The 16875-nt window shown below is 42.5% G+C and overlaps 1 protein-coding gene across 1 annotated transcript; it reads right to left on the bottom strand.

Moving 5' to 3' along the window:
- Positions 1-328: 328 nt before the first annotated feature.
- Positions 329-15767, bottom strand: LOC122558191 (G2/mitotic-specific cyclin-B1). The gene is made up of 9 exons (XM_043706508.2): positions 15698-15767; positions 14182-14319; positions 11626-11721; positions 9818-9997; positions 8210-8368; positions 6919-7155; positions 4902-5042; positions 2691-2801; positions 329-564 (listed from the first exon to the last, which is right to left on the bottom strand). Exons 1-9 carry the CDS (start codon positions 15716-15718, stop codon positions 454-456), a joined length of 1194 nt encoding a protein of 397 aa, XP_043562443.2. The 5' UTR covers positions 15719-15767; the 3' UTR covers positions 329-453.
- Positions 15768-16875: the final 1108 nt, after the last annotated feature.

A 16875-nucleotide genomic window follows, 5' to 3' on the forward strand; every position in this document is an offset into this window, starting at 1 on the left:
AACTGTTTGCTCTGGAAAGTAAAAGGTCGAAAGCCAGAAAAATTCTTTCCAGGGCAAACCATTTAAACCAAAAAAAATTAAGTCATTAGATTGAGATTGGTTTCTCAAAGAAATGTGGAGATGCTGAACTAGATTCAAAGATAGTAGTTTAATCATTGAAAACAAATGGGATTTCAGACCAGCTTTTAAGAAAGTAACCACAAGGATTGAGACTTTGATAAACAGAAAAAGCCAAACCAAATTTGGAGTTCAGTTCTCAAAATGGATTTATTGAGATCAAGACCTCAATATTTTAACTAGTGAATTAACACCCATATTAGACAGCAACTGAAATTTTAAAAATCAATTTTATTAGTAAAGAAAGTCAGTAGATAAAACAGATAATTACAGTTATTTACAGTAGCACATGGTGCTGACAAGTATCACTCTACAAGGAAGAAACTTTCAGAAAAGTTATTTCTGGAAGATTAAATGCTTTGAAAGGTTGAGTATCACATCAGACTTGAGCTGTGGAAGAGTGCTGATCTTCATTTGTTTACCACTGGCATATTTATTCTTAACAGTCTAAAAGAGAAAGCAAATATAAAGTTAGAGCCAAAATGGTATTAACCCATAATATTGGAACCATATTTGCAGAGAAAGTTTCCATTTTAATGGTCAGTTTCACAACCACTTGATAAATAGCTTCTTCCAGTACGATATCAGTTTGTTCCAGGTCAATAATACCAGTCAAAGCCACAGCACTCTAGAAAATCCAATTCCATTATCGGCCAATAAGTCTAGCAAGGCTTTGACTCAAAAGAGGTTCAAAGACAGATTGGTCAGAAAGAAAAAAGGGATCTAGAAATAGACAGTGGGGCAAGAATCAAGGTGGCGATAATTGTGGCACTATGATTTAGTGTAGTGCAAGAGGGACATGATATGGCTACATAGTAGAAAATTAATGACAAATGCAATTCGATGTAGAGAAGTGAGGCAGTGTATTAAGGGTCAGCAAACACAGTAATGATGGGGTACTGAAAACAGGAAGAATGAATGACTTGGGGGATGCATGCTGTAGATCCTCAAGAGGTGGCTGAGTAAGTGGAGGAAAAAGGGCTAAGGCTCATTAGCCAGAGTTAAGAGTGGCTAATTTATGCTTGATCTAAAAAAAAAAGTGCTAGTTAGGCCACAGTTTAAGCAGTTCTGGTCAAGGTGGGTGATTAAGTGAGCTGTGACAGGAAGTTGGTTGCCAGGCATGGAGAAGCTTAGTAAAAAGATTGGCTTTGTTGGGGTTATTACTTTTGAACTCCATCACCTCCCTTTAAGTGTAAAAATTTATAGGGGCCTAGATGAAGGGGTGAACAGGAACAAAGTCTGACTTAACTAATACCAGATCTGGATATTCAACTTTCTACAATATTTTGCTTCTGAAATGATTCGTTTCCCTGAATCAACAGTAAGATTGAATGCCCTTACAGAAAGGAATGGTATTGAACGCTTCACTTGGCAGGGTGGGGTGGAAGCATAAATCCTCATTGAAACAAGGAGGTGCACTGTGTTTATAACTAGGTTTGGACAATAGGCCACATTAATCCACTATTGCTGTCTACTGCTGGTGAAAGTGTCAAAATTGAAATATTGGCACTGGAAAGAAGCCTTCAATCTAAACCTGCCTCTAGTGGTCCTAGACATCAGTTTAAGTAGTGCAACAAGGCTATATTGCAAGTCTAAAATTTGACTAATTAAAGCAAGTACTAGATCACAGCATGGCAAATCTGGACTCCATACTACATAATGGCTCTATATATAGTTTACTATTGTATAGCATCAAAAGGATGGTGGCGACAGGTGTCTAGAAAAGATTCAAATGATTCAGAAAAGAGGAATACAGCATGATAGATATGAGAACAGCCTTACTTATCCAGTTACCTTGGTAATAGTAAAGTTAGAGGGAGAAGAAGGGGAGGTGGGGGGGGGGGGGGGGGGGGGGGGGGGGGAGGATGAAGAAAGGGGGAGGAAGACAGAGGGGAAGAGATTGGATTTTGCAAAATTACTATAGGCTAAAATGGCTTGCACTATAACCAGGTTGTCCTAGTCTGCTGGATGTAGGATACATAGACAGCTATAGTTTCAATTGAAAACCTTAGAAGGGTAGAAAATCATTTGGAACATTGGACAAGAAAGGGAAGTAATTCAGTCAGCTGAGCTGGACTCGTGAATGCACAGAGCATTCACATCGCCAAAAAAAAAAAACTTAAATTTTAGTTCAGGAGAAATCAAGTATTTTGTTAATTTCAGAAGGCCATTAAATCTCAAGAGAACCATACTAGCCAAGTTAGTTGGTTGGGAAAAAAAAAAAAATGTGTCACGGAGTCCAAGGATAATTTTATAAGTGGCCATTAGGAGATAGAAGCGATTTCTCCAAGATGGGCATCGGAGAAGGAATTAGATACTAGTTTATAACATTTGTTAAACTGGAGCACAAAAGCCACTTTGTAAAAAGGTTTTCATTAAAGTAAGTGGTCTTTAATAACCAAGCACCATGATACCATCTGCAAGAGTCAAACCTTATTCACCACACTATGGTTTCACAGTTTAGTGAAGTTTGAGAAATTACCAACTTCAATTTTTGGATTTCAAAAACAACTTGCACATTTGCCTTTTCAGGCAGTGACAGGAAGCAGTGTACAGTTGGAATATACACTTACCACATGTTTGGTGAGACCTTGATTGACTTTCACAACATTCTTAGCAATGTGTTCCATCACAGGAATCAGATCCTCTTCTTTATAAGACATGTAGCGCTGCAGGAGAAATGACTGCAAGAACGACGACATATTTAGGGCTTGATGAATGAGAGCGCAAGAAATAGTCTTTCAGCTGAAGTCTGGCAGACATTATGGTTCTAGTGGGGTGAATGTCACCTGAATTATGCTGGGACTGGAGCATAACAAGGGCATAACAAGGGGGATGGAGGGAGGAACCATCATGTAGGAAAAGAAAGGTGATGACAGATGCAAAGCCTGGGTTTGTTCAAGTTAATAGCAAACAATATAGAGTCAGAAGGGAAAATATGGGTGGAGGGGAGGATAAAAGACTGATGAGTTATATATTGGCCTCCTAGTCATAGTTAGGAATGGGAGGGTGGGAGAAGCCAAAAGTAGGAGAAAGTAGAGGCATGCAAGGCACAGCTACAATAATCATGGGAGACTCAAATATATGGGTGGACTGGAAGAAGGTTGGTAGCAAAACAAAGAATTCGTGGAACATCTATGCTCAGTGCAGAGCCCTGTAGGGCATAGGTAATCCTGGATTTGGTGGTGATGTGTAATGAGGCAGACTTTATTAGAGAGCCAAAGTGAACACACCCCTAGGGGTTCGTTATATAACTAGAGCTCACTCTTTGAATGTGTTGATATTAAGTGGATTTTAAAAAAAGGTGACTACAAAAGGAAGGAGCTGTCAAGTTAGTTGGAATCGAGCACCTAGCCAGGAAGATGGTGGAACAACAATGGCAGATGCTACTGGGGTAGTTGTGAGGGACAGCAGAAATTCATCCCAAGTAGATGACAAGGCAAGCATTACTAACAATGCTAACTGTGTACTTTTATTTTATGCTTTCAATGTTAAAAAAAAGTTAGTTGGAAGCTTTTATTGCACTTTAAAATTGTCTTGGGGGGGCGGGGGGGCACGGGGATGAGGCTAGTTTTTGCCTTGCAGGCAAAAGTAAAGATTAGACTGCTTGAAGGCCGCAGTAGCAAGAGGAACACAAGTGGAAGAACTGATTAGCTACTGGCTTCAGTTCTCCTGGTGAAAGATACCAGCGACATGCCAGAACTTTAGGAGAGTCAGGTAACAGGTAAGTGTACTGGCCATCACAGAAGATGCTGAAGTAGTAAAAAGGTGGATACACTATCACTGGACCAGATGGAGTACACCCCAAAGTTCTGAAGGAGATTGTTACCAATGCCTCTACAATCTTAGAGATAACTGGAGTCGGGGAAGGTCCAAGATGACTGGGAAATGGCTAATGCAATGTCCTGTTTACAAAAGGGTGGCAGAAGATGCAATTGGGGTTAGCCTTACCTCAAGGTCATGGGTAGGATGAAGGATCTATAATAACGAGGATGGGGTCACAATGGTCGGCGGTTGAATGATAGATAGGTTGGACACACGCACGCACACGCACACACACCAAAGAGAAACGGAGGTGATGGACGGAGGACTATGTGGAAACGCATGAGGTTATGCACGATGTGGGAGGTGATGGTGCAGACCGTAAAGGAGAAAATGTTTTGGAAATCTGAAGCACTGCTAAAGCGACTGAGTCATAGTTCAGAATTCTCAAAGGTTATATGCAGGTACAGTTGACAGTTAGGAAGGCAAATGCATGTTAGTGTTCCTTTTGAGGGATCTGGAGTGCAGAACATGAACATACTGAGTCTGCATAAGGCTCTGGTCAGGCTGCATTTGGAACATTGACAGCAATTTTGGGTCCCACATCTAAGGGTGTGCTGACCTTGGAGGGGCTCCAGAGGAGGTTTACAAGAACAATGATCCCAGGATGAAGGGCTTGTCATGAGGGGGCCAAGGACCAGGTCTGTACTAAATTGATGAATGTCAAATCTGAATAAAAACAGAATACCAAGAGACCTGCATAGAGCAGACATCGAGATGTTTCCACTCAGACCAGGAGTCCTGGAACTCCAAACTGAGACAAGGAGGAATATCTTCAGCCAGAAGGTAGTGAATCTATGGAATGCAAGTCATTAAGAATGTTTGACAGTTTCTTGATTAGTACAGGGATCAAGTGTTCGATAAGACAAGAGAATGGGGTTGAGAATCAGCCATGATCAAATAGCAGAGCAGACTTGATGGGCTGATGGCCTAAATTATATTGTGGTCTAGAGACTACTCACCCATTCTCCACTATTCAAGACTTTCTGAGCAAGACAAAAAGCCGCAGCAGCAATCTGAGATGGAAGATAATGGATCATCTCATAGTCAATGATAGTCAGTTCCATCAGATATTTAGCCAGAGTATGGTGTTCAGAGCTTACCTAAGATCAGCACAGTAAAAAAAAGCAACCAGATGAAGTTATAAATCTTTAAGACAGAGTGCTTTAATACTTAATTGGTATGAAATTTACCCTCAACTAACTTACAAAAGCATAAGCTTGGTTGAGTGTAGAATCTTTTCCAATTTATACTACTTCAGGAGCATAGGATTCCTCCTTTAACTAGATGCTGTACATTTTTAAATAAAATGATTCATGGGATGAAACAGTCTTTGTGTAGGCTAGCATTTATTGCCAAAGTGGCAATTGAGTCACATTGCTGTGGGCCTGGAGGCACATGTAGGCCGGACCAGTAAACAAGTGCCCTTCCCTAAAGGGCATCGAGTAAGTGCTTCACTAAAATTCAGATATTACATTCTTAATAAGACCATGACTGAGTTATGAGATCAGCAATCCAACAGCAGTTTGGACTGAACTTTGACTAGGACAGAACTTCTGATTATAGCAAAGTGCTAAATCCTTATAATGGGAGATTTGAACGAGTGACCTAATGGAGGTAGGAGTGCTGAATCACATTGTATATTATCTGAAATCTCAGATCCTTAAAGTGCCAACATTAGATTCTCCAATTAGAAGGATATGGTAGATATTTCAGAGGGGCTCATGGCCAACCCTGTACTTTACATGTCATTACAACATTAGCTGTCCAATGCCAAAGCTTAAATCTACCAGGCAGCTCTATGCAAGCCACAAAACAATAATCAAAGTAATTCTTTGACCAGATGGGCCAAGGGCTGAGAAGTGGCAGATGGAGTTTAATTCAGATAGATGAGAGGTGCTGCATTTTGGGAAAGCAAATTCTTAGCAGGATTTATACTTAAATGGCAAGGTCCTAGGGAGTGTTGAACAAAGACCTTGGAGTGCAGGTTCATAGCTCCTTGAAAGTAGAGTCACAGGTAGATAGTGTTTGGTATGCTTTCCTTTATTGGAAAGAGTATGGAGTGCTGGAGTTGGGAGATCATGTGACTGTACATGGGCAGCACGGTGGCAGTGGTTAGCACTGCTGCCTCACAGCACCAGAGACCCGGGTTCAATTCCCACCTCAGGCGACTGACTGTGTGGAGTTTGCACGTTCTCCGTGTCTGTGTGGGTTTCCTCCGGGTGCTCCGGTTTCCTCCCACAGTCCAAAGATGTGCAGGTCAGGTGAATTGGCCATGCTAAATTGGCAGTAGTGTTAGGTAAGGGGCAATACCTAGGGATATGGTGGGTTGCGCTTTGGCGGGTCAGTGTGGACTTGTTGGGCCGAAGGGCCTGTTTCCACACTAAGTAATCTAATCTGTACAGGACATTGGTTAGGCCACTGTTGGAATATTGCATGCAATTCTGGTCTCCTGATCAGAAGGACGTTGTGAAACTTAAAGGGTTCAGAAAACATTTACAAGGATGTTACCAGGGTTGGAGGATTTGAGATATAGGGAGGGGCTGAACAGGCTGAGGCTGTTTTCCTTGGAGCTTCAGAGGCTGAGGGGGGACCTTAGAGGTTTACAAGATTGAGGGGCATGGATAAGGTAAATAGACAAAGTCTTTTCCCTGGGGTGGGGAATTCCAGAACTAGAGGGCATAGGTTTAGGGTGAGAGGGGAAGATATAGAGAGACCCCAGGGTGGTAAGTATATGGAATGAGCTGCTGGAGGATGTGGTGGAGGCTGGTACAAATGCAACATTTAAGAGGCATTTGGATGGGTATATGAATAGGAAGGATTTGGAGGGATATGGGCCAGGTGCTGGCAGGTGGGATAGATTGGGTTGTGATATCTGGTCAGCATGGATGGGTTAGACCAAAGGGTCCGTTTCCATGCTGTACATCTGACTAAATAAAACTCAAATCTTTGCTAGCAAAACTAAAAATTAGGACTTACTTCTGCAACTTTTGAAGATCTCCTCAGAAAGTGCAGAGGAAGAGGTCGACCAAGAGAAAAGTTAAGCTTCTTAAGTATCTTCCGCTCCATCTCCCGTATTGCAGCTGTAGTGTAAGTGTTGTCTGTGACATAGACAAAGTCCCCAATTTCTGGTGGATACATTTCTTCATATTTAGATGCTATTAACATTGCTGTCACACCAACAAGTTGTAGATTGCTCTTGGTTACAGGATTATCCTGAAAAAGTTACAACATTAGAATCCAACAAGCACAATATCTGGCCCATTCTTCACCCTTGATCTTGTAGACCCCATATTAAAAACTGTTTCAATGTATCTAGGAATCCTGCAGCACTAACTTCCCAAAGCCTGTTCATCTACAAAGGTGGTAGTGATGGCATACTCAGTCTGCCTGGATGCAAGCAACGCCAATGCCATGAACTTGACACCAAGAACAAAACAATTCACTTCATTGGCACCATGTTCAGATATTCACTCCATCACTGCTCATTTCTAGCAGTGTATACCATCTACAAAATAGTCCATAATTAGCAACTTAAAACAAACAACTCCAAAGGGCAAAAGGCAGCATGTACACAACAACCGCACACTGTCCCTTCTGCAGCACTTACCATCCTGACCTGGGAATAGATTACTTACAGTGTGGAAACAGGCCCTTCGGCCCAACAAGTCCACACCGACCCGCCGAAGCGCAACCCACCCATACCCCTACATTTACCCCTTACCTAACACTACGGGCAATTTAGCATGGCCAATTCACCTGACCTGCACATCTTTGGACTGTGGGAGGAAACCAGAGCACCCGGAGGAAACCCACGCAGACACGGGGAGAATGTGCAAACTCCACACAGTCAGTCGCCTGAGGCAGGAATTGAACCCGGGCCTCTGGTGCTGTGAGGCAGCAGTTGTATAAAGCCCACATCCAGTGTGCCTTTTAAACTGTTGGCTGAACATACCCTATCACCTTTACTAATTTTGTGCTAACGTACTGCTATGTCTCCCTCTTCCTACATACTCATTGTACCTTGAATTTTAAATTGCCTCCTCTCGTTCTTCCGACCTACATGTATTGCTTTGGACTTTTCTACATTAAATTTTGTTTGTCAATATACACCATTTAACAGGGAGATTACATATACAACTTCAGTCCATGAACCATTTAAACACTAAGTTGACTCATTGATTTAAACAGACTCCTTTCCTGTTGTGTAGAAGAGCCACTATCCAATTATGACTTCACGTAAGGTCAGTGAAAAAGAAAGTGTTCTTACCTGAAGAAATCGATCAATTATGGAGACAGTCATGTATAGTGTTTCTTGGAGTAGCTGAAATTTCCTCTGAACTTGCACAAGCCAGTCTATAAGGATAGCACGCATATTGCCAGTTATCTCCCTTCCCTCCAGGTACCTTGGCCTCACTGACTGCTCCACCTTCAGGAAGATAAATCTAGCATTAAATTTTATTACTGCTAAAAGCAGCGCTGTAGCGTAAAACTTGGTTGTTTAGTAAGCCACTGATCAGTCAGAAATCTTCCTCAGCTATCCTGGAAGCATGCATTTCTTATTGTGCTAAAGTTCCACAAGATGTTAGAGTGGAGATGTCACTTGACTTAAGAATGCAAGTGTGACACTGGAAAAACGGGTCAGGCACCAAAGGAGCCGGGGGGGGGGGGGGGGGGGGGGGGGGAGGTGTAGGCATTTCAGGCATAAGGGCTGAAAAGAGGGCTTTGCCTGAAACGTTGTTCCTGCAGGATCAGGAGAGTCAGTGTGCTTTTCCCATGTCCACCTTTTGACTGTCCAGCATCTGCAGAACTCATTTTAAGAATCCAAAAAGGCCCTGGCATAGATTCAAATCCCATTTGTTAGCTAGTGCAATTTAGAAATGGTGGTGACCACTAAATAAATTGACTAATGGATCAGAAATCTGACTTAGATATGCTTTAGGAAAGCCAACACCCACCACTTGTGGGACCTACATGGAACTTCAGACCCCCAACATGGCCAATTCTTAACAGCCCTCAAAATAAGAGCTAGCCACTTCATTCAACAGAGAAAATAACTTCAAGTCTAGTGGCCTTTATTCAAAAAGGAAAGCCACCTAGAATGAATTACATAGCTTAGCCACGCAGTGCTAGGATAGCAAGAATCCAGGTGGTTGTTCCCCCCATAGACTTTAACAAGTCAGTCAAAGGAGGGAATGAAGTTTGTTACTTTCAGGACATTTGCAGACAGTCTTATTTCCTCACCCAGCCAAAAACTACACTAGAATGAAGTTGATTTACAATTCCAGTAGATTCAGTTTCATACTCCATTGATGTCAGCTAAAGATCTATCATTCAAGATGGTCAATGAGTGGGCACAAGTTTGATACTGCGAAAAAAAAAAAAGTTTTCCACAGAATCATTGGGAGAAGCTTTGATAGCATGGTAAAGGAGATTAGAAGGAAAAGAGATATCAGCTAAGGGCAGCCACTACTGAAGATTAAATGTGAGTGAGTAAGGGGTGGAGATTCTGGAGGAGTGAAGTATTTGAGAAGTAAAAAGGATTGAGGGAGTGGCCATTTTAAAAAAAAAAGAATTGAAACTATTCCCAAAGATTTATGTAGTTTAGTGCATCAAGACCTCCCACGATCCAAAGATGTGCAGGTTAGGTGAATTGGCCATGCTAAGTTGCCCATAGTGTTAGGTCAATGTATGGGAATAGGTCAGTGTGGACTTGTTAGGCTGAAGGGTCTGTTTCCACACTGAGAAATCCAATTTAACGAATTAAAAAAAAAAGGTGAACAGCACTGAAGATGGTCAGACTTCGAGGACAGGTTTGTGGAAGGTGGAAGATGAGGCTAGCATTCAAGCAGACATGTCAGGTAAGTTAAAATCTGACCTCCAGCTGTCTCAGGTATTTGTAGATATCTTTAACATATTCACTGCATAGCATGGGATTATCACCATCATCTGCATCAACATCTTTAACAGGAAGCAACACATCTGAAAATGCCTGGCACAAGTCTTCAGGTATACAGCCTGAAGTTTCCATCTGGGATGGTGATGCTGGTACCTGTAACTGAAAAGGGTTGGCATAGTTACAAAAAAATTTCACATCTAAAATTAGTGTATTATTAGCAATATTCCAGATATTCTAGCCATACCAACACTGAAGTATTACTAGCAATAAAAGTCAATAGGAGAAACTACAGTTTGTTAATGGCAGACGAGAGACAATAGATTAGATCAGCAACATCTTTCAATTTACTACTCAATGCCATGCTAAATTAGAGAAAAATAGTATTTAGTGTAAACTAAATCAGCTAAAGAATGGACACCTTTTACCACATTTTTTGTATTGTCTTAAAATGCAGACAAAGATTTAATGGACAGGTTTGCTCAGCTAGTCAAGAATTTGGAAGAGTTGTGTCAGAAGGAAGAATGGATCATTTGAACCCAGATGACAAATTTCTTCACCTCAGGGGTTAAAAGTCTTTAAATGCTACATCCTAGAAGGTTGTAGATTCTTCATGGTTGACTTCAGTGTGCAGGATGTACACATTTTGGCCTGGGAAGGTAGAGGGATATGGACAGCAGGCAACTAAAGTTGATCAAAAATGAAACTTGAAAGGGTTCAGAAAAGGACTTATAAGGACGTTGCCAGAGTTGGTGGATTTGAGCTATAGGGAGAGGCTGAACAGGCTGGGTCTGTTTTTCCTGGAGCAGAGGCTGAGGGGTGACCTTATGGTGGTTTACAAAATTATGAGGGGCATGGATAGGATAAACAAACAACTCTTAGAGGGTGGGAGAGTCTGGAACTAGAGGGCATAAGTTTAGGATGAGAGACCTATGGGACAACTTTTTTTTTTTTTAAAATGGAGAATGGTACATGCATAGAATGAACTGCCAGAGGAAGTGGTGGAGGCTAGTACAATTGCAGCATTAAAAAGGCATCTGGATAGGTATGAATAGGAAGGGTTTGGAGGGATATGGACCAGATGCTGGCAAGTGGGACTAGATTGGGTTGGGATATCGGTTCGGCATGGACGGGTTGGACCAAAGGGTCGGTTTCCATGCTGTACATCAGACTCAAAATTAAAAACCAAGATCAGCCATAATAGTATTGAATGGAGACCAATCTTGACTGACCACATGGTCTACTCCTGCTGTTCTGAAGGGACTTGGTCAGCAGTTTGAAAGCTAATTGTACAAGCTTATTCCAGCAATGATTTACATGCAAAGCTCAAGCTGAACCAAGAACTGGTTCTTTTGGTGAAAGTACATTTGCACACTTCAGTGAAGTTATTAAATTCAAATAGAAGATCCCCATTACGGACAACAGCAAATAACCACTGGTTATTCATGGAGTTACTCTAGGAACAGCATTATTTCTTATCTTGGGACATACATATATTTGATCCACTAGAATGGAAGCTTGGAAGATAGGCAAAAAACCACTAGCATAGCTTAGAGAATGCTGACAAAGGATGCAGCCTTATTCCCTGCCACAATTAAGTGCCTTACACACTAATGCTTTGACCTAATCTCCCATTCTATGGCTGACTCAGGCTGCAGGAAGGCAAAAGATGCTAGAGATCAGAGCGGTACTGGAAAAGCACAGGTCAGGCAGAATCCAAGCAGGAGGTAAAAAACAAGCAAAAACCAACATTCCAGGCAAAAGCTCTTCATCAGGCTGCAGGAAGTTACCTTTGGTAGGTCTTCATTTTGCTTCTCAGTTGGTGGAACTACTGGTTTGATGAGCTTCTTCACTGGTTCAACCTTTGGGGCCACTGTACTTTTCCCCTGCAGAATTCAAAAATCAGGTGTTATTTCATGCTAACACTTATTGTTCCCTTGAGGATTGAACAAGATAAGATTAGTTTTAAAAGGTTGTAATAACCATGGATGGATGCTTGAAAAAAATTCAAGGAATAAAAGCAGAAGTTGCCAGGAACTCAGTGGGACTGGCAGTATCGATGAGGGAAAAAAAAGTGTTTCAGGTCTAGTGACCCTTTCTCAGAACTGAAGATGCTAGGAAAATGTTGGTCGAAATGAAGATAGGAGTAAGTGATAGGTGGGGATAGAGCCCAGAGAGAACAGTTGGACAGAGGAGTTGATAACGATCTGGCTAGGAGGGTGATTAGCTGTTAATGGAGTCTGTTAATGAACAATAGCTAGTGCATAATGACAGATGATTGTGGGGTAAAAAGGCCTGGTGTGTAGGGTAGGGGGGTTAAGACATGGGAGAGTTCAGGCTCCAAAAGAACAGAGTCTGAGTCTTACAGGGTCCCCAAGCAGAAAGTTTGCTGGAACACTGCAGCAAACCTGAGACAGATGTTGGCCAGGGAACAGAGTCGTGTTGGAGTAGCAGGCAGTTGGAAGCTTGGTCATTTTTGTGGGCACAAAATAGGTATTCGTGACGCAGTCATCCAGTCTATGCCTCATTTCCCCTAATACAGAGGGGACCACACTGAGCAGCGAAAGCGGATTAGATTGTGTGAATTCCTGTCAAGGCTCCATTCCATTCAGTTCCTGTTACATCTTTCCAATAAGTCCAACTTCAACAAGGGAAGCTCAAATATCCACCTTCTTCCTCAAAGACTTCACAGCACTGTTATTGATGGGTTGTGTCCAGTTGAGGGCCCTACCCCCTTCTCTTCCCTCCCACAACTACAGTATAAGGCTTCCCTCCTTGCCCACTATCCCACCAACCTCCACACCCAGAAGATCTTAAGCTGCTATTTCTGCCACCAGAAATATTCCCCACCCCTGTTCACCTTCTGCAGGGATTATTCCCACTAGGTCACTGTTCCACTCCAACACCACCTCCACACAGCCCCTTCCCCTATAACCACTAAAAAAAAAAAAGGGTAAAGACCTTCCCATTTACTTCCTCAGTATCCACAACCCCAAACATACCGGTATTGGCAGAGACAATGTTGAGCAGCATTTTACCTGGACTTGACACAATCAAGTCTACATTTGCTGCTCATGATGGTTTCCTCTGCACTGGGGAAGACAAGTGTAGGCTGGGTGATGTTCTGCAAAGCAATCACCCAGCCTACACTTTCAGTTGACTGCCATTTTAACACCACCCTGTTCCCTGCTCAACATCCGTTTCAGGGTCACTGCAGCATTCCAGCACAAGCTGGGAGAACACCTTTCTGCTTGGGAACTCTGCAGGCCGCCACACTGTTCAATAATTTTAGGGCCTGAATGCATGTCCTAGCATCAACCCCACACACCAGGTGATGTTATCACAGTCTGCCATGACACACTACCTATTGTTAGTCACTACGTCTCCATTAACAGCCATTCCTAACAGGAGCTTGTTATCAACTGTCTATCCAATTGTTCTTTTCCCCTCTGGACTCTATCACCTATCATTTACACCTAACCTTCGGCATATAAAACCAACATTTTCCTAGTTACCATCACTTCTGATGAAGGGTCACCAGACTCAAAACATGACCCCATTCTTCTTAAGCTGCTGGGCTTTGCCAGTGTTGAGGTTTTACTAAATGGTCATGCAGTAGTTAACTATCTTTAGGAACATAACATTCAAAACTAATAAAACCTATTAGAATCTTAGGAAATCCAGATGCTGGAAGTTTGAGAGAAGGTTTGTAGCACAGGTGCTCATTGTTGTGGTTCTGTTCAGAGCTGGGAATTTGTGTTGCAGACGTTTCGTCCCCTGTCTAGGTGACATCCTCAGTGCTTGGGAGCCACCAAAAATAAGTTGGTGGAAGAGTTAAGCAGGTTTTTCAGTATCTGGAGAGAAAGCTGAAAGGACATCTGGTAGTCCTTTCAACAAAGGTCTGAATTTTAGAAACACCATGAGAACAGACACCCTCAGGTTTGCACATGTATACTGTGCAGAGGAATACATCTAGTGTCACCACAGACAAGACTGCATTGCAAGTAGCAAACAAAAATAACCAAGTTGGAAATAAAATGTCTTCATCTGGAAGGTGTTTTGGGCATTGCAGACAAGGCAAGAGAAAAAGCACCACCTTGAGTTGAGAGGGATGGCATGATTGAGGAACAGACAAGGGTGTTGAGTGGGGGGGGGGAAGAGAAAAAGTGTTCCCTATGGAATGCCATAGAGGGGAAAAGACATGTTTCATGGTAGCATCTTAGAGACTGACAACACTGGCAAATGAATGGGATAGAAGTGAAAATAGTAACAGTAAAATCAAATAAACACAGCTACTAGGAATTGAAGCCCAGTAAGGAGACAGGTAATCTCAATGCACAACATACCTTTTTCACTGGGAGTTTAGTTCCTTGTGCCTTGTTGCCTATGTCCACCAAAGCAGTTCTAGGTCTCAAGCCAAGCTTTGTTCCAGCTTTTCCTGAAATGATTTTTGGCTCAACATTGTCTCTGCCAACATAATTAGCCTGTAAAAATAATTCAAGAGACTATTAATACAGAATGACAAAGAACCACACTAAACTGTACACTGCCGCAATAGCACAGGAGGCATTTCACCTCTATTCACACGAGTGTGGTGTTCCATTCTACTTTTCCCAAGTCAGCAGTTAACTAATTTTCTATCCATCCAAACTCAAATGGATAGTATACCAGATTGTAGTGTGCAGTCTGATGGATTTATAGGTGTGTAGCACAGGATAGTCCAACAGTGATTGAGATGATATGCTCAATGCAACACCCACAAAAATCCCAGTGAAAGCTGAGCAAATAAAGTTCAAAGACAAAGTTCCTCTCCGAATTGTTGGTTATGTTGTGTAAACATTAGTCAGGTCTCAGTCAAGTACCACTTCAGTCACCTACTGTACTGGGGCAAATTCAGGAGCGTTTTCTAGTAACCGATATTAGAAAGTTTGGATACCAAACCCATACTTGGCTTTTCCTTTCTCTCCTACCGTACCAAAGCAGTTTCCGGAATGGTGTCTCAGATGGATAAAACTGGGCAAGGATGCATTTCCCGTCCAGAAACCTGACAAAACCTTCCACTCCAAACCAAAAGGGAGTCAGTGAGGGGAAAGAAATTCCACACGACACTGTTGTTATTTGACGTTTGACTTTGTTTATTAAAGTGATTTTTGTGCCCGATACTGAATAGCACCTAACAGCAGGACTTTGTAACGTTACCGAAGCATGTAATCTGGCAGCTCCGCCTTTTAATTAAACAGACTGTTTTCTTTCATCTCAGTATTGAGTTAGAAGGCAGTCGCGTATTTACAGAACGTGGCAACATGTGAACAGGGATCCTACGTGGGTTCGACCGCATATATTAGAGATAGAAAGTTGACTTTTTCCTGTTAGGAAACCACAGAAAATTCCACTGAATTTTGTTGCACGACTCCTCCCCACACAAAGCATCACCCATTACAGGAGAGCGAAATATTTAAACCAAAACACAGTTATACACCAACTTCAGACCAGAAGTTAAAAGATAACTAAACGTTTCGAGTTTTTGGGCTTCGGTTCCGTCTGTTTTACGGATTAAAAAAAAAAGCCAACAGGAGTAAATTGACGTTACCATAAGCAATACTTGCACATTAGACTATCACAACCGTGTTAGTCATTGCTGCAGGATTTGCTTTCATTCGAACGGTAGTTTAAAAATGCAGAGATTTTAAATAATGAATAAAAACAGCATTTGATTTTACTGCAGATTTTAATCACCGAACTTTTTTTAAAAAAAGGTCTAGCCTTAAAAAAAACATAATTCAGTTAAACGCCTGGCTGCTCTTATTTGAGAAGCTTACGAGAGGAAGAAACGAGGGTTTGAAAGCCAATAACAAGCCGCACCTTTGCCATCCGGAGAGCCATGCTGACCTCCTGAGTACTCGCCGCAGACTGTAGCTCACCACCAGCCGGCTTCAGGTTTAAACTCCCCGCCGCTGCGCGCTCATTCGCTGCCGTTCCACATTCCGCCCACTCTGATTGGCGCAGCCCGCGCCTCTAGAATGCGTTGCCCGGGTGACGGGTTTGTCTGACGTCAGCGGACTGTATCGGTTTGCTCCGCTCGCATCATTGGAAATGTAGCGATCAGCTGGAGGCAGAGAGGAGGGAGCTGCTGCTACTGCTACCGGGCACCGGGCACATTTACTGCCCGTTAGTGTGAACGTTATCGTTTCTCTCCTCTTTTTTTCAAATAGAATCATTGTGATTGGTCCATTCGGATGCCACCAATCCGACGAGGAGACAAGGCCGGATGCAGGGGGCGGACTGTGCTATTTAAATAGCGCAGCCCAGCCCACCAAACGGCTCTCGATGAGTTAATGCGCCCTGCGGGGATTGTGGAGTGAAGAGGTCAGCGGTGTGGTCCGGTGCAGACCTTTCAAGTTTAATTCACTGCAAGAAAACGAATCTGGCAATCTGAAATAAAGTTAGAACTTCCAGGAAAACGTTTGATTAGTGGTTTTAAACCTGTTATCCGACGCTCAATAAACATCAATTCTCAGCAATAAATGTTTAATAATGCTTAAAGTTTTGTCAGAACGTCCTCAGTTTCTCAACAAGTATATGTAACTCGGGTGTTATGTTTGCATTACTGAAACATCTGCATTTTCCTCTCCGTCTAATTTGCTCCTCGGGCTCAATTTCATATTCATTGATGGCAGTAGGAACATCCGAAGGAACCGTTGACCAGGAACTGATCCGGACCGACCATATACCGCGGTTGCAAGGGAATGTCACGGGCTGGAAATTCTGCGCTGAATATAGCATTCGCGCATTACAAGTACCCAGGTAATGTTCACCTCGAGCAAGGGGAAATAATGGTTTCAGTAGGCTTCAAAGTGTGGAGATAAGATGTATAGCAGGCTGCTGAGGGAGGCAAAGGATGAGATTGCAGGGACTCTCACATTAATTGTGAAAACCTTCTAATGCCCAGAGAACTGGAGGACAGCTAATGTGATACTATTATTGAAGAAGGGTGGTAGGAACAAACCAGGGAACAACAGGCCATTTGTAGTAGGGAAACT

This window comes from Chiloscyllium plagiosum, unplaced genomic scaffold (genome assembly GCF_037043375.1).
Source record: "Chiloscyllium plagiosum isolate Xiang-an unplaced genomic scaffold, Cpla_swu_hap1 HiC_scaffold_2, whole genome shotgun sequence".
NCBI lineage: Eukaryota > Metazoa > Chordata > Chondrichthyes > Orectolobiformes > Hemiscylliidae > Chiloscyllium > Chiloscyllium plagiosum.

Bases quoted from the DNA above. Each gene is read 5' to 3' on its own strand.
- LOC122558191 (XM_043706508.2), bottom strand. From the start codon at position 15,718: ATGGCTCTCCGGATGGCAAAG. The intron at 7,156-8,209 runs GTAAGAACACTT...TAACTTTTTCAG, and splicing joins TAATTGATCGATTTCTTCAG to GATAATCCTGTAACCAAGAG. The intron at 5,043-6,918 runs GTAAGTCCTAAT...TGCTGATCTTAG, and splicing joins GATCTTCAAAAGTTGCAGAA to GTAAGCTCTGAACACCATAC.